The 17,676-nt window shown below is 46.5% G+C and overlaps 1 protein-coding gene across 8 annotated transcripts in view; it reads left to right on the top strand.

The window, feature by feature from the left end:
- Positions 1-17,676, top strand: part of VWA2 (von Willebrand factor A domain containing 2) — a 48,257-nt gene that overhangs the window by 12,876 nt on the left and 17,705 nt on the right. For 3 of the 8 annotated variants that reach the window (XM_070219915.1, XM_070219926.1, XM_070219905.1), the window contains 4 exons: positions 146-220; positions 1,568-1,701; positions 7,807-7,916; positions 16,164-16,358. In XM_070219915.1, coding sequence (XP_070076016.1) covers positions 146-220; positions 1,568-1,701; positions 7,807-7,916; positions 16,164-16,358 — 514 coding nt within the window. Of the gene's footprint in view, positions 1-145; positions 221-1,567; positions 1,702-7,749; positions 7,917-16,163; positions 16,359-17,676 lie in introns of all 8 variants that reach the window. The other 5 variants (XM_070219906.1, XM_070219895.1, XM_070219900.1 and 2 more) reach the window with 2 other exon arrangements.

The raw sequence follows: 17,676 nt of genomic DNA, 5'->3' as shown, positions 1-17,676 counted from the left end.
CTTTATGCTATCCCTCTGGTAATTTTTGAGATACAGTATCATTGAATTCCTCTTTTCTCTCTTTTTACCTGGTCACATATTGTGGAAACTAAGATGCCTCCCCTCTCTGCCTTGTCATGACTCCTTCTGGTGTTTTCTCTCCCAGTGCCCCCGTCCCTGCCTCTTCAGGAAGTCCACGTGAGCAGGGACACCATTGGGAAGATTTCAGCCGCCAGCAAAAGTAAGCCCACGTTTTACTCAACCCTCCAAACGCCCATTTCAGCCTCTGCATGACAGACCCAAGGGAAGCCATGTTACTCCAGACAGTTTCTGCTCCACTCCCATCTTCCTTTCATGCTGTGACCAGAGTCATTTTCCCCAAACGGGTCTGACCAAGTCCTTCTCCTGGGTAAAAACTCTAGGTAAATCTCTGTTGCCAAATTTCTTGGCCCATGCTTGGAGGTCTTCTGTTACATGACCCCCATCTACCCAGCCAGCCTTGTCTGCCGCCATGTTCCTTCCTCTTCCACCCTAATTAGCATCCCCTCTACATGCTCAAGCCACGCCAGCCCATTCCCAGAGGCTCTGTGTGTCCCTTCCTTCCCTCTCTGGTGAAATCCTCCTCAGTCGCTGCCATCTGGGTGTCACCTTCTCGCTGTGCTGCTCTGACTCGCTGGTGTGTCTCTGACTTCACTCTCTTACATGAGAGGTGAGGTGGTAGGGTATGGACTCTGGACCCAGACAGCCTGGGTTTGATTCTCAGCTCCACTTCCTGGTACTTTGACCTTAGGAAAGTTACTGAATTACCCTGTGCCCTGCTTTCTTCATCTCTCTAGTGGAAATAAATATCGCAAATCTGCTTAGGACTGGGGGTAGGGGTGGGGAGCTAAGTGATAGCTCCAGGGTACAGGGTTTCTTTTGAGGTGATAGAAAATGTTCTAAAATTGAGCTGATGATGGAATGTGTCTGTGAAGATACTAAAACCCACTGAACTGTTTACTTTAAATGGGTGAATTGTATGGTATGTGAATAATAGCTCAATAAAACTGTTAAAAATTTAAAAAATAGTCCTCTGTCTCAGGGTGGTTGTGAGAATTAAATAAATTAGTACATAAAGCGTTTGAAGCAGCAGCTGGCCTGTAGGAAAGATGCTGTCAGTGCCGGCTGTTACTGCTTGAACTCTTGGGTGACGTGGCCTCATGTACAGGGTGCCTGGCTGTGTCCTGGACTAGATCCTGGGCCCCGAGGGCTGGACCACGGCTCTTCAGTGTCCCTCACTGGCCGGGTAGCTCCTCCTCTCATATGGCTCAGTTAGTGTTGTTGAAATAGACTCTTCCACTAATGCAGGCTTTCACCTAAGGGCCTGTTGACGAGCATCATGCCCCTGGTGGGGGTGTGCTTCCCGCTGCAGAAGAGGGCTGCCTCTGGCCGGGACTTTGTGCAGTGTTATTTCCCGCATCGTGCTAAGAGGAGCAGCAGCCTGACCCGCCACAGGGTCGTTTCCCACTCCACTCTGCTTTGGGTGAGAGCCTATTGGGACCAGACTGCAGGGAAGCTGGCCGCCACCCTCTGTCCCACTCTCCCCTAGTGATGTGGTGCTCCGCTGCCGTGGACATCCTGTTCCTGATGGATGGTTCGCACAGCGTCGGGAAAGGGAGCTTCGAGAGGTCCAAGCACTTTGCCATCACGGTCTGTGACGCTCTGGACATCAACCTCAAGAGGGTGCGTGCAAGTCTTGTCATCTTTGTGTTAGGGCATCTTTGATTGCAAGTAACAGAAACCCCGTCTTCAGTAGAAGAGGGCATTTCCTGGCTTGTGGATCTGGGAAGACCGAGGGGGTGAATCCTAGTTCCAGGCACAGTGGGATCCAAGGGCTCAGTCCCTCTCTTTTTCTCCTCCTCTCAATTTTGCTTTCCTCAGTTGGCTTCCAGGTAGGTTTTCCTCACATAGCAGAGTGCCCTGCATTGTCCATCAAGCTAGTGACCCCAGGGAAAAGAAAGTGGACTTCTTTCCCTGTAGATCTGGCAGAAGTCCTGGGGAGGGCTCCGATTGGGCAGGCATAGGTCACATGATGATCCCTTGACCAATCACAGTAGTCAGAGGGAAGAGATTGTCTGGCTTGACCTGGGTCCTGTGCTCATCCATGTTCTTAGGGTGAGGAGTGAACACGTGGATTTGGTTTCCTGCTAGAAAGAGAAGTTGCATTTGTGGAACAGTGGGAAAGGGAAAGCATGCTGGCAGACAAAAACTATAACTACCTCCAAAGACTAGAGTCTTAATATGAAGCACAGCTCTTACCCTCTGTGTTCACTTGAAAGGAACTACTCATGCCTGAGTGAATCCAGCCAGTATATTCATTTCTTGTTCTTTGTTACTACAGTAGCAGGTCTTAAATATCAGCAGAGTGTGTTAGCTGTAGCTCTTGTGGCTGAAAGGGGCATTTTGAAACAACTCAATAGAAAAACAGGCAATGAACGCAGACAGACAGTTCCCAGAAGATGAACCACAGGTGGCCCTTAGACATATGAAACAATGCCCAACCACCTCACTCGATGTAATAGCAAATCTCTGGCTAATAGACCATTTTTCACTTACTGGATTAGCAAAAATCCAAAATTTGGTGACATGCTCCCCTGGCAAATCTGTAGGAAACTGGCATTCTCATGCACTGCTGGTGGAAGTGTGCAGCCTCTCTGGGTTGGAATCTGACAGTGTCCATCAAAATTACAAATGCTTGGACCCTTTGACCCAGCAATTTATTCTACAGATACTCCCACAGATGCAAAATAACCCACATATGAAGTCATTCATTGCAGTGTGGTCTGTAATCGTAAAAGATGTCAGACAACCCAAATGCCCATTCCCAGGGACAGGTAAATCCATTATGGTGCATCCATATGATGAAACGCTGGGCTGTTGCAGAAAGTGAATGAGGACGCTCTCTGATATGGAAAGACACCAAAACAAATTAAGTGTGAAAAGTAAGGTGCAAATGGCGCATATGTTACTTTTTATGAAGAATAAAGGAAAGTGCACAGAGTGGATATTGGTGTTTGCTTGTATTTGCATGAAGCGACTCTGGAGGGACTTGTGAGAGGCTAAGAGCAGTGGGGAGGCTGGGAACCGAGTCGGTGAGGTTCAAGTCCACAGGGAGACTGATCGGTATAGATGTTTTTATACTTTATGGATTTTGAACCATGTGAACCTACTCAAAAATCAAATGAAAATTTAGGAAGGGCATTTTGATCTGGAAAGCCATAATTACTTGAATTAGAGACTAGACCCATACAGGTTGAGGAAGGAAGTGGTTTTCCAAGATGACATTCCTGGGTTAATCCTAGAAAAACCTCTAGGATTTAGGAGCAAAAGTGTCTTTTAATGAGGGCCAGATGTTCTCGAGAACAGCATGTCCCTCGGGGAGAGTAGGCACTGTACCCTGGACCTCAGGCAGTCTCGCACAGTTATCCAAAGACACTGTCGCAGATGTCGTTTCCTCTAGGCCTGAGCAGCCTGGAAGTTCCAACCGTGAAATCACCCCATCATAGACTCTAAAAGGGCCGGGGCGAAGGACTGCTGAATCTCCACCCTCCTCCAAACAGGGCTTGCTTTTAAAAGGAAGTGATTCCCTGTGAAGTGTCACTAGTTACTCATGGAGGAAGGCGCCATAAAGATCAAACACTGTTGACCTTGGCATTGATGTAGTATGTCCTGAAATGGGTGGCCTGGAGACCCCTGTGGATGGCAAGTTGGGAGGGAAGAGCTGTGTGGATTATTGGAGAATGTTTTACAGACGAGGAAACAGGCTCAGAGAGGCTAAGTGACTGCCCAGGGTTGCACAGCAATCTTAGAAGAGAGCTCAGTGTGGAAGAACTGGGGCTCTTGACTTTCAGCCCAGGAATGGCTCCATTAGATCATTTGTCTCTCCTAGTGGGTAGCACCTGGGCTAGGGTGAGGTGGTGACGCTCAGAATTCGCACCCTGCTATCACATAGCAAGTGGACAGCTGGCAACACGGCATTGTGTGTGTGTGTGAGAGAGAGAGAGAGAAAGAGAGAGAGAGAGAGAGAGAGAGAGAGAGAGAGATTCCATCAGCACCCTCAGAGAGGGTAAGAAAACTATGACAAAAGACTTTATGGCTGGTGCTGTTGGGGGCAGCTATTTCGACCCACAGGTCCCCAGAGTTCAGGGAACTTAATTTCAGTGTTGCTGGCCCACGTCTAGAATGTGGCATTAAGTTCTGGAGGCTGATTTTTAGGCTAGAGATTGGCAAGCCAGACGGTGCCCACCACAGGTAGTCAGGACAGTGAGAGGCCTGGAAACCTCCATATATGGGGGAAGCTGATTCTCATTTTCACGTGAAAGAGGATACAGAGTGGCTCTGTTTTGCTAAGAGGGCAGAATGCAGGTGGTCAGGTGTTATATTTGGGCTTGACCTGAGAAAAACTTTCTCCCGGCAAGACTTGTTCAGCCAAGGAGCTGGGTGTCTGTTTCAGGGAGCGAGGGGGCATCTTGACGTCCAGGGGGCTCCGATGGCCTTGCTGGGATGCTGGCCAAGGGCTTTTGCATTTGGGCGATTTCAGAGGGTTCGGTCTGATTTGTGGCTTCAGGTTTCATGTTTTTGCTGCTGCGTTTTCGTGTCGTCTTGTTATCTCCACATACAGGGGATTTGATCTGCATCTTATTTTATTTTCTGTAACTTTAGTTGTCGGGGAAGAAATTTTCAGGTAGCTGTAAATTAAGGCTTTTTATGGGTGCTTTGTTGTTGAGGTGAATTTAAGGTGTTTGAAGTCTTCCTCTCAACACTTAAAAGCTGAGAAGTTCACTTCCTGGCTCTAATAGAATGATTGGGGCTGACTGATTGCAGCACGGTAAGACATGCTGGCTCCTCAGCGTGCAGTCAACTGAAGATAAAAGGCAACTGTTTGGCTCCCAAACCACCAATTAAATTAAATGCCTTAACTACTTACTCAAGCTGTTTCCGTCGTGTTTTGTTTTGAAGTTGTGTCCTTCCTGTTTAACCCAAGTAAACACGCCCAGCTGTTGGTCTCAAGGGACTTTTTTTTTAAACTAATTCATTCATTCACATGGTTCAGTAAGAAGACTTTCAATGAAAAGTACTCTTCCCCTCACACATTTTCCATTTGCCCAGTGCCCCTACCTGCTTCCTTGAGTAACCTTGCAGAACTGCTTCATGAAAATATAAGCAATATGAACATATATATTCTTTTTTTTTCTTTTTTTTTTCTGGAGGAGGATTAGCCCTGAGCTAACATCTGCCGCCAATCCTCCTCTTTTTGCTGAGGAAGGCCGGCCCTGAGCTAACCTCCATGCCCATCATTCTCTACTTTTTTTTTTATGTGGGACGCCCACCACAGCACAACCCGCCAAGCAGTGCCACGTCTGCACCTGGGATCTGAACTAGCAAACCCCAGCTGCCGAAGCAGAACGTGCGCACCCAACCACTGCACCACCAGGCCAGCCCCTGAATATATATTCTTATTTTCCCCTTTTTTACACAAAAGGTAGCATACGATGCACCCTGCTCTATCCCTGGCCTTTTTCTCTTTGCATTATCTTGGAAGGCTTTCCACATCTAGCTTTATAGGTAATACAGATATTAATATAGGTACATATTATTTTTTACAGCTGATTAATATTCCATCATAAGAATTCACCAAGGTTTGATTAATGAACCCCTATTGATGGATATTTGCTGTTACCAATATCCTGTGAGCTTGTATTTCACACATGTGGAAGTATGTCTGTAGGGTAAATTCCTAATAGCCCCATCCATTTGTAATTTTCAATAAATATTGACAAACTGCTCTCGATGGATGCTGTAACATTTACGTTCTTATCAACAGTGTTTGAGGACCTGGTTTCCCCCTGCAAATGTTGTATTTGGCTTTTTGCTAAACTGATATAGGAAAATGGCAGCTCAGTGTGGTAAGGTCAAGCATCTTTTCATATATTAAAAAGCCATATGTATATCCTTTTCTGGTGATCTCTGTTTTATCCTTTACCCATTTTTCTGTCAGATTGTTGGTCTTATACATATCAATTCCTAGACACTCTTTGTATATTGGGGAAACTAACTCATTGTCTCTGACATGAGTTGCAAATAATTTCTTCATTTTCGATTGCATTATGGTATGTTTTGCTCTGCAGAAGTTTTCTTCATGTAGTCAGATTTATCAGTCTTTCCTTTATGGCTTCTGGAATTTGTCATAGTGGAGTCTTTTCCACTTTGAAATTATGAAGGAATTCTCCCAAGTTTTCTTCTAGAACTTTCATGGTTACATTTTTCACATATAAGTCTTGAATCCCTTTGCAATTTATCCTTTATTCTTTTGCAGATGGCTATCCAGTCGTTCCAATATCACTTACTGACTAGACCCTCTTTTCCCCACTAGTTTGAGATGCCCCCTGTATCACACAGTAAATTCAAGGGAGATTTCAAAAAGGTTGCTCCTCAGAAACTTCTTCCTGAGCTTCTCTACTGCTCTTTTTTCCAGTGTCCATGTCCCTGACTTGCCCATCCAAGACTTAAATTTCTTCCTTGTTAAGATGTCAACAGCTCCTCCTCAGAACTTCCTGTGGGAGGAAAGCCCAGTGGGCTGTGCTCACTGGGAGCAGATGCAGCCAGCTTGGTGTGGCCAGTGCTTTGATCATCTCCCAAGCCCCAGGCTTGCCAAGGGCTCATCAGTGAAGGAATTCAAGGGGTAAGCAAAAGGCAGCATCATTGCTTAAATATGAATCACTTGGCCCATTTGCAATCTTGGCCAGAAGTGGGGTTAGTTATGAGAACAGTAACTGAGAATGTGGTTCTCCAGAGGTTTTGGAGAGCCAATGATGAAGTGCAGGGCTTGGGCCCTTGAGAGGAAACCTAAATGTTGATAGCCATCTCTGCTCTAGCCACACTAGTGTCCTGAGGGTCCACAGAATGACCTGACTCAATTTCCTTCTCCAGTTTTGCAAGCCATTGCATTTTTTCCTATGGCCTCCTTAAGGAGGATGCATAATCTGTTTGGAATCGCCAGTGGCTCTCACTCCCTCCACTATAGAGGAACCTCAGTTCCAGTATTACTTGTTTCAGGTTAGGCTGTTGACTCTGGTCTGGAGAGCTGGTCTTTCCCTAGCATGGCAGGAGCAGGCCTGGAAGGGCTGACCCCCTGCCCCCAACCAAGCACGGGGTGTGGTGGCTGTGGTGAGTGATGAGCGACCAGCGATGATGGCTGTGGTTGGCTTCTGCGGCAGGCCGACTTGGGTCAGCGAGCATTTTCTTGAAGGCTTGTGCTGGCTCCTGAGAAGAAAAATGGTGTAGCTGAGCCTTGTGAAGATCATAGACACCAAGTCCAATGGCCTGGCTCCCCTTCTTACTAGTCCTGGGCCAGATCTGTATCCTCTCTACATTGTAGTTTCTCCAACAGTAATGTGGGTATTAATAGTGCCTCTGTGGAGTAAGTGAAATAATGTGTGTGATTGTGTAAAACTACCTACATCTAGGAGGCATTTGGTACGTGTGAGCACAGACCCTGCCCTAAAGATGCTCACAGCTCAGCTGAGCGAGCTGCCAGAATGGGGGCCGGGGAGATGGAACTGGTGGTTGTCAGTGCAGAACACAAGCAGCTTTGATATTTCCTTCCAGATCCTCCTCCTGGTTTTTGGATCCTTCTTTTAGGGAGAATGGAGAAGAGCCGGCGCTGGTATTTGTTGAGTAGGCAGGAGGCAGGGTCGTTAACCTTTGTCCTCCTCTCTTCTTTCCCCTTAGGAATGTTGTGACTTGACCCCCCTCTCAGGCCCCTGGGCCCTCTGTCTCCTACTGCAGGTCAGAGTGGGAGCGTTCCAGTTCAGTTCCGCCCCTCATCTGGAATTCCCCTTGGATTCATTTTCAACCCAGCAGGAAGTGAAGGCAAAAATCAAGAGGATGGTTTTCAAGTATGTACGATCAGATGCTGCCATGGTTAGGAGGAAGCTATCTGCTCTTAACATCGCTCCAGAGAGGGCTGTGGGCTGGCTGCCAGCGCCCAGCTGTGCACAGTGGGTGATGAGAATTCCCCTCTCAGGGCTGCCCCTTACTGTTACATGGTAATGTCTCAGGTGGGAACTTCAATGCAAGTTGAAAAAAGGTATTTGCTGCTATTGTGTGTAATTGTCACTTACCTGGGAGAAGGCACTAGTGAAGGTGGGACTGGGGTAAAGAGCATGAGGTGCTGGGAAGAACACTGGCTCCTCCTCCCAGTTCTGTCCCTGGTGACCACCACAGCTTGGACAGTTCACCGTGCTTTTGGAGCCTCGTTTTTGTGGTCTAAAAAGAGTAAGTGCCGTTCTGTTATTGAGAGAGCTTTAAAAATGATGAGTAGCTGTTTATGTGCTCGTACACATCCTATAAATATATGTATGTAGTGGGGTCTTAACTTTCCTCACCAGTCAGCTGATGTGTGTGTGTATATGCACATAGGTCTATACATGTATTTTGTGTATAAATATTTTATATATGTGTGTATTATATATATACACACATAAACATCTAGGTGGATATGAATGTGTTATACACACGCATATATACACATATACACACACACACTGTTCTTCACAAGCCCTCATGGAAGAATGCCTGTCCTTGCCACTTGCCACTCTGATCTCTGGATCCTCTTTGGTTTCTGATGCCCTGTGTGCTAGTGTCCACTGAAGTCCTGCTCAAGAATGTGGTCCCAGCCATTAATGGCCGTCACCTCCAGTTGCAAAGACCCTGAGCTCTGAGGTCCATTTTCCAGCCTCAGGCCTCTATAGGTCTGCCAGTGTGCTCAAAAGGACAAATCCCCACACTGGGCAGGAACTTTGGGGATCCTACAGGCCCCAGGGACCCCCACTGACTTTATTTCAGGCTGTTTATCCCAGCCCTTTCCTCTGCCCATGGGTGCCCTGAACAGAATGAGGGACAAGTCAAAAACAAGAAAGTACAAAAGGAAAAAGCACATTATGTTTCTTAAAATCTGTGTTAGTATATGCTGACCTTTCCTTATTCCCTTGGAGCCTCCAAGCATGGGTTGTATAGAGAACAGTTGTGGCCTCGCTCCTGTATCTTGGGCCCAAACACACAGAGCAGCACTTGTCAGAGTAAGACCTTTGGTTGGAGATCTGGATCAGAATTGCCAAGGGAGTATGGTAACACACAGGTGCCTGGACTCTCCCAAACCCATGGAATCTCTCTCCGGGCCGTGACACTCAGAATCGGCACCTTTACAAGCTCTCTCCCCGCTGCTCCCTGGCCCTAGGACTGTACGTACACACAATAAGTTTTTAAAGCAGCCTTATTGAAATGTCATTTAAATACCATCAAGTCCACACATTTGATGTGTACAGCACAGTGGGTTTGAGTATATTTTCAGAGTTATGCAGCTATGACCATAATCTAAGTTTAGAACATTTTCATCATCCTAACAAGATTTTCATCATCCTAACAGCACATAAAAAGATGCTCAGCATCATTAGGCATTAAGGAAATGCAAATCAAAACCATAAGGAGATACCATTTCATACCCACTAGGAAGGCTAAGATAAAAGAGAATAACAAGTGTTGACAGGGATGTGGAGACACTGGAACCCTCCTACACCGCTGGTAGGATTTGTAAAATGGTGCACCCACTTTGGAAAACAGTCTGGCAGTTCCTCAAAATGTTAAATGTAGAGTTACCATATGACCTGGCAACTCCAAGAGAATTGGAAATATATGCCCCCACAAAAAATTGTACACAAAAACTTGTAATGTCCATAGCAGCATTATTGATAAGAGCCAAAAAATGGAAATAGTGCAAAAGTCCAGTGGATAAATGGATAAACAAAATGTGATATATCCATACAGTGGAATATTATTCAGCCATGAAAACAAATAATGACATGATTCATGCTACACTGTAGATCAACCTTGAAAACTCTCCAAGTGAAAGAAGCCAGACACAAAAGGTCACACATTGTATCATTTCATTTATATGAAATGTCTGGGATAGGCAAATCTATGGAGACAGAGAATCAAGTAGTCATTACCGGGGCTATGGGGAGGGGAAATGGGGAGTGACTGCTAATGTATATAAGCCTTCTTTTTGGGGTGATAAATATGGTTTGGACTTTAGATAGTGGTGATGTGGTACAATGCTCTGAATATACTAAAACCTACTGAATTGTATACTTTAAAAGGGTGAATTTTATGGTATATGAATTATATCATTATTGATATATTTTATTGTTAAAAAAAAAAAAGTCCTTTTGGGGCTTCCCCTGTGGCCTAGTGGTTAAGTTTAGCATGCCCTGCTTCAGCAGCCCAGGTTCAGTTCCCAGGCATGGACCTACACCACTCGTCAGCAGCCATGCTGTGGTGGCGACCCACATACAAAATAGAGGAAGATTGGCACAGATGTTAGCTCAGGGCAAATCTTCCTCAGCCAAAAAACCAAAAAAAAAACAGGGAATCACTTTTGTACCCATTATATACACAGTAACATTTACAGAAGAAAAATAGCCTAAATAAGTTTAGGACTGAAAGTCAAAAACTGTTTGGGTGGCTTCAATTCAAATGACTCAGCCCTGCTCTCATCTGGAAAACTACGCAAATCACAGTGAATTGGTCCAAAAAGGCATTGTAGAGATCACCTCGTGTCTCTTCCAACCCCTTATTTTACAAGGAGGGTACTGAGGTTGAGAAGGAGCAGGTGACTTGGCCAGGACCACAGGGTCAGGCTGCTAGTCCAATAGCCCAACCCGCTGTTCTTTCCCACCTCTCCCCACCCACCTCCCTGCCCCCTCCCCCCCAAACCCCCTAAATAATTAGTTGAGCCTCTTCTCAGCTGTGTTGAAAGTCATACCCAAGGGCTCGAGAGCCAATTATTTATGACCTATGACATCCAGAGATGCATTAAGAATGTGCCAGATGAGGCCACTGGAGGTGGGGAAAGAAGCCTCTTTATGTGTCTGAACAAGGTCACCTCTTCTTTGGGGGCTGTGTAGGGTCAGCACTTGTGCATCCTGTCTGAGAGAGCAAACGAGGCAAGGAGGCAGGCACTGATTTTTTGGCCACAGTTGCAGGGTTGCTGAGGACACTAAACAGTAAGCACGCTATTATTAATCAGAACAGAGGAATGTTGGCCGAATGGGAGCCATGACCTCCCCAGGGCTCTTTACCCTTTTTCTGCAGTGGAGTTTTAAATTCCGGACTCATTAATACAGCTCTCCCCAAAACCCAAAGCACTTGCCTTTCCAGACCAAGGCCATCCCCTAAAACCACCCTGACAACCGCCTTGTTGCTACTTTGCAATATAAAAAATAATACAATCGAACCTTCCAACATCGCACCCTGTGCTAACGTAAAATCAGATAAGCATAGCCAGCAATTGGCTCCCGAATGCCTGGAACTCCTGGCCAGCTGGCTGTGCAGGGAGCTCAGTCATTCCGTTAATCTCACAATAACACAGCTCTGAGTTTTCTGTGATTGAATTCTTTTGGACCCCATCTGCAGCTTTATCAGTTCACTGTATTTAGATAACTCTACAGAAAGAGCACTCGCCACTTTACCTGAGCACAAAGCACCTTACAGCCTCCTCTGGCCTCTTGCAAAGCACATTAACGTCTAAACGTAGCTTTTAGAATAGTTAAAATTACCAAGCACTTTGCTCTTTTTTGACTCAATATTATTTGGTGCGTATTCTGGCGTAAAGCTGCATTCTTTTTCATGTCGGTCCTTTTAAATGCTTATATAATAATCCAGGGAACTGAGCTATGACAATGCATTTAATCACTCCCCTAAAAAGACATACTTAGGTTGATTCCAGGACTTTTGTCTATTACAAAAACAACAGCAAAAAGCCTGTAATCAACATCCCTGTACCTACTGTGAGTTTGCTTATGAATTATTTTCAAAGTCTGTTCCGTGGACCACCTGCGTCAGAATCACCGGAGGCAGGGGAGGGGCGCCTGGGTTTCAAGGTAGATGAATTCTCGGGCCCAGTCACACACCTAACAGTTGGGACTCTCTGAGGACGGAATCTGAAATCCACATTATTACATCTCCTGAGACTCTGGCCTCAGACCTCCCTGTGTGGAGCCAGACCCCGTGCTCAGAACAGACTCAGATAGAGGTGCTCTATGGGATAAGCGAAGTGGAGGTAGCGGTTTCTTCTCATTTCCCAGGGTTCAGAAACTGTTAGCAATCTCACCCGACCTCGGTCGGAAGCCAGTAGAATGTTCTACTGGGACAGGCCAGTTAGGGTGCAGAGGTGGAGAGCGTGGGCGGCACAGGCATTTGTGTGCTGAGCGATATGAAGTGTGGACACCACAAAGGCCAGTGGAGTTGGCGGCCCGGGCTCTCGTGCCCTTGAAATTTAATTTTTCTCTAACCACAGGCTGGTGACTACGAAGAGAGAGGTCCAGACCCACTCAGAAAATCTGGATTGAAATAGAAAACCAAAGTATAACTGTGGAGGGGCGAGGGCAGACCGAGGATGCGGGACCACAGCCAGGAGGCCGTGGGACGCGCTACCAGGGTGAAGGCACAGGGAGCTCTGGGGCCGCGGGGGCACCTGGGCTTTTGGTGGGAAGAGAGTTTTATAACCTTTTAGGCATAACAATATAGAGCGGGGGCAGCAACGTTTTCAGTAAAGAGCCATAGAGTACATATTTTAAGCTTTGAAGGCCATGTGGTCTCTGCGTAGAAAGAAGACTAATGAACTGGGCGTCTGTTTTCCAAGGCCTTTGGGTCCACAGGCTGTAACTGACTAACCCCCAGAGAGGAAGGACCATTGGCTTTTGTATCAGCCTGACTGGGTTTAAAATCCAGTTCTGACCTCCACTCGCTGGGCAGTGACTTGACTGGTTGTGTAACCTTATGGTTAAGAACTTGGGCACAGGAAGTGGAGGGTCCAGTGTTCAAGTCCCACCCCCACGGCTCATGAGCTGTATGACCTTAGAGCAGGCCCTTCTCTGAACTCCCTGTCTCCGAGAGCTGTAGTGAGAGCGACACGAGCTAAACACCTTTATACACACACACATGCACTCTTTTTTTTTTTTTTTACTTTTTATTAAGATTATGATAGTTTACCGCCTTGTGAAATTTCAGTTGTACATTATTGTCAGTCATGTTGTAGGTGCACCACTTCACCCTTTGTGCCTTCCCCCTACCCCTCTTTCCCCTGGAACCACCAATCAGTTCTCTTTGTCTACATGTTTAACTTCCACCTATGAGTGGAGTCATACAGAGTTCATCTTTCTCTATCTGGCTTATTTCACTTAACATAATACCCTCAAGGTCCATCCATGTTGTTGTGAATGGGACAATTTTATCCTTTTTATGGCTGAATAGTATTCCATTGTATATGTACATCATATCTTCTTTATCCAATCATCAGTTGATGGGCACTTAGGTTGCTTCCATGACTTGGCTATTGTGAATAATGCTGCGATGAACATGGGGTGCATGGGACTTTTGGAATGGCTGATTTCAAGTTCTTTGGATAGATATCCAGTAGTGGGATGGCTGGGTCATATGGTATTTCTGTTTTTAATTTTTTGAGAAATCTCAATACTGTTTTCTCATACGGTTCCTTTTTCTCCACAACCTCTCCAACATTCGTCACTTTTTGTTTTGGTTGTTTTTGCCATTCTAACAGGACACTCACACACTCTTAGCAGAGTGGTGCCTGGCACATCCTAAGTGCTCAGTAAATATTACCAGTTACTGTTGCTATTCTCTGAGCAGGGGTTTCCTCATCTGTTAAATGACGATACTGTTAGCACCTTTTACTATAGTTGTAAGGATCACATTCAGTCACAAGTAGGTGATGTGTTTGGCACAAAATGGAAGCTCAGGATTACTGTTATCTCTTAGAATTGGGAGGGCCACGGGGTGGGTTCGCGTGCTCTGCTTCAGCGGCCCAGGGTTTCACCAATTTGAATCCTGGGCGCGGTCATGGCACCGCTCATCAAGCCACGCTGAGGCAGCATCCCACATGCCACAACTAGAAAGACCCACAACTAAAAATACACAACTATGTACTGGGGGGGCTTTGGGAGAAAAAGGAAAAATAAAATCTTAAAAAAAAAAGAAAAAAGAGAAAGAAATGGGAGACAGTCTGCCCTTCCAGGAACCCTAGTAGAAGACTCTTTGCAGACACTGAGCTTTGGTGAAGGTAGTGGTCTTCACGGGAATCAAACCCCTCTTGGCTGTCTTCAGTATCTAACATGAGATCCAGCCCAGTGTGAGAAGAGTCAGGGGCATCCTCTGTGATGAGCCCAGTGCCCAAGCCAGGCCCTCCTCGCCAGCCCCACAACCCAGCTGGTGTTGCTTACACCTCTTCCTCTGATCAGGATGGCCTCCTCCTTTCCTGGTCAGCAGATTCACCAACACCCCATCTGGACGCTTTCCCCTCTGAAGCCTGTTCCCTAAGAGCTCCTCCCCACACTGAACCCCTCCTCAGAACTCTTGTTATTTGCGTCCTTTCGTTGATATTTGTTATCTGCTACCTTATAGGTCTTGTTTCTTCAGCTAGACCAGGAGTTCTTTGAGGGAGGGAGCATGTTATACTTCCTGGTCTTTCTTCACTATCTTCCATCTGTTGGGTCGACAGTAAATACTAGTGGGTTGACAATAGTAAGTGGCTTTTTAATTGATGCAGATGCCAATATATACAGTAGACGAAGAGTCTTAATTCTAGGAGTTGTCCATTCTTGTTGACATTTATGAACTTCATGGATCTCCACAGAAAATTGCCCTCTAAGAAGTCACTTAAAATAGAAAGCATAGCAGTGAAGAATATTCTAGGCCTGGTCCATAAATTATTCCCAAGCACAATGTCCCATGCTCTTTCCTCACCTCTCTGCTGAATGGAAGGGACTTTGAGGACTGAGAGGAAGGTAAGGAGCCTGGATCCCTGAGTAGCTCCTTGGACGAGAGCAAACCAGAAGAGGCGCCTAGGCAGGAAGACCCATGTCAGACTTGCAGGAGAAGTAAACAGTTTTAGTGTTAAAAAAAATATGCACACGCACATTCACACACACATATACGTATGTGTCCACACACACACATACACACACAAGAATGCTATGCTTCTTGTCAGTTGGATGTTTTCACATTAGAAGAATGTGAGGCCCGTAGGCTCCTCTGAGAGGGCTGAATAAAAGGCAGGCATTGCCTTGATTTGTACTCAGAGTGCAATCTGAGAATAAATGTGTTTCCCTCCTCACATCTGTAGTCCGTGATTGGTCAGCACTGCAGAGTGACGATCTAAGTGGGTTCTCTCTAAGCATACAGTTAATATCATGGCGACTCCATCAGCCTCCACATTGTCGTTCATGTTCAGATGCGTTACTGTCCACTGAAAGGTTTGGCCTAAAATCCATTGTAGGGAGTCATTATTTTCTGCCCAGTTGACACTCAAAGCTGGCAGTCCTCCCTTTGAGGATAAGCTGGCAGTCCTCCCTCTGAGGATAAGCTGCCAGTCCTCCCTCTGAGGATATTTGCACAAGATTTAGCAGAGATGCTGTGCTGGGATTCCAAGCTCCGTCGACAGTCCCTGTAACTGGGCTGTGAGGATTAGAGAATCTTAGCATCCTGTTGAGATGGAACCACTGTCACCTGTCCTGATCTGGAAGTGGTCAAACAATTCAGCCTTCCGGCACCCAACCCTGCACTTGGAAGAAAGCCCTGATCATGGAAATGACCCTCATCAGACCCTTGCCCCAAAGCCCTGTCCTTCGCTCTCATGGACTCGTACTAAGCTCAGTTATCTGCTTTCCCACCCCAAGGAGATGTTGAGCCGTAACAAGAAGGGAACAATACAGGGGTGGGGGGATGGGAGGTGGGTGTTAGAACAACGATAAGTCATCAGCCCAGAGCCATCACTGGGGGAGAGAAAGTAAGAACACACACACATAAAGAATGACGTTATTACGTAATGCAACAGAGATGTGCAGGGTGAATCTTAGGTCCATGGGAAAAGTTAATTTCTGTTCATCATTGTGGTTTAGATGGTGAGAAAGTGCATATCTCTTGGTGGAACTGTCACTTTGCGCCTCTGCTGGGGAAAGCGGCCGTCCCTAATAATGGAGGGGCCCATTGTTTCAGGCTCTCATTCCAGCTTCACCTCTCTGGATCCCTGACGCTTTCTTCTTTGTTTTTTTCCTTCTGGGTGAGCTCAGAGGAGGGCGCACAGAGACAGGCCTTGCTCTGAAATACCTTCTGCGCAAAGGGTTCCCTGGGGGCAGAAATGCCTCTGTGCCCCAGATCCTCATCATCATCACTGACGGGAGGTCCCAAGGGCATGTGGCACTGCCGGCCAAGCAGCTGAAGGAAAGAGGCATTACTGTGTTTGCTGTGGGGGTCCGCTTTCCAAGGTAAGAGATTCGGTCACTCTGGCTGGGCCCTCTGGGTCGGCCTGGGGATATGGTGCTGCTGACCACAGGGAGAGAGGCGAGCTGGAAAAACCATCCTGGTCCTTCCAGAATCTGTCTTCTCCTCCCTTTGCTGTGTAGCCTCAGAGCACAGGGAGCTCCACGTGTTGGGAAGTCTGAGAGTTTGCGTTGTCTTTAGTCTGAACGTGTGGTTGTGAGTGCCAGAAACTTGACTCAAACTTATTTGGGCAGAAATGGCAAGTTGTGGACCCATCTAACTGCACTGGGTGGGTCAGGGGTCCCCCCGGAGAGGCAGGAGCCAGGGACTTCAATGCCACTAAGCTGCTTTCTGTCCCGCGCTCCTCTCTGCTGTTCTCTCAGCTGACTCTCTTGGGAAGCTGGGACTGTGGCTGCAGGCCACATGCAGCTCACATCTTCCCAGCTCCACCCTGGAGAGAAAAGACTCTTTCCCCCAGTTTTAAGTGGAATAATCCAAGAAAGGATTCTGCTTAGCCTGTGTCACAGGCCCACTCCTAAAGGAGGGGAGTGGGGTCCGTGACTGGCTGCCCGCCTCCAACCACGTTTCTCCAGATGCTGGAATGTGCCTTCCTAGAAGACAGGAGGGCACAGGTCCTCAATGCTCTCAACCCTAAAAACGAAGGTGACCTCTATGGACCTCTGATTGTTGTTGGTACTAAGTGAAATGACTCTGCTCTGGGCACTGTGCATATACATAAAAATTTCTTTATTAATTTCAGTACATTATTTATTCTCTCAATCAGTAAACATAGGTTGTCTTCCTCATGCCAGATAGTATTCTAGGTTCTCAGGATACAGACAGCAATACAAAGTCCCTGCCCTCTTGGAGCTTCCATTCTAGGAAAGGAACTAGATAATAAACAAGTGGATGAATAAACAAGTAATATAATTTCACGTGGAAATAAAATGCAAAGGAAGGAAAATAAAGTAGGGTGAGAAGTTACAGAGTGATGGAGAATAGAGAGCACAGCTATTTTAGATAGAGATATCTGGCAAGGCTTCTTCAAGGAGTGGATTTTTGAGCAGAAACGTGAGTGGAACGAGGAACAAGTTTTCTGAGCATCAGGGAAAAGAGCACGCAAGGCAGGCGAATGGCAAATGCAAAGGCCCTGAGGCTGTAGCTAGCTTCATGTGTTCTAGGAACAGCAAGACAGCCAGGGAATGGCTAGAATCTAGCCAGCATGGGGTGAATTACAAGAAATAAGATAGAAGAGGTGGGCAGGAGTCAGGCCTGGAGACTTTGTGGGTCATCGTAAAGACTTTGGAGTTTGTTGTGAGTAGG

Source organism: Equus caballus, chromosome 1 (assembly GCF_041296265.1).
Source record: "Equus caballus isolate H_3958 breed thoroughbred chromosome 1, TB-T2T, whole genome shotgun sequence".
Lineage (NCBI taxonomy): Eukaryota > Metazoa > Chordata > Mammalia > Perissodactyla > Equidae > Equus > Equus caballus.
Note: the sequence above shows the minus strand (reverse complement) of the source record. Positions and strands in the feature narration are given on the sequence as shown.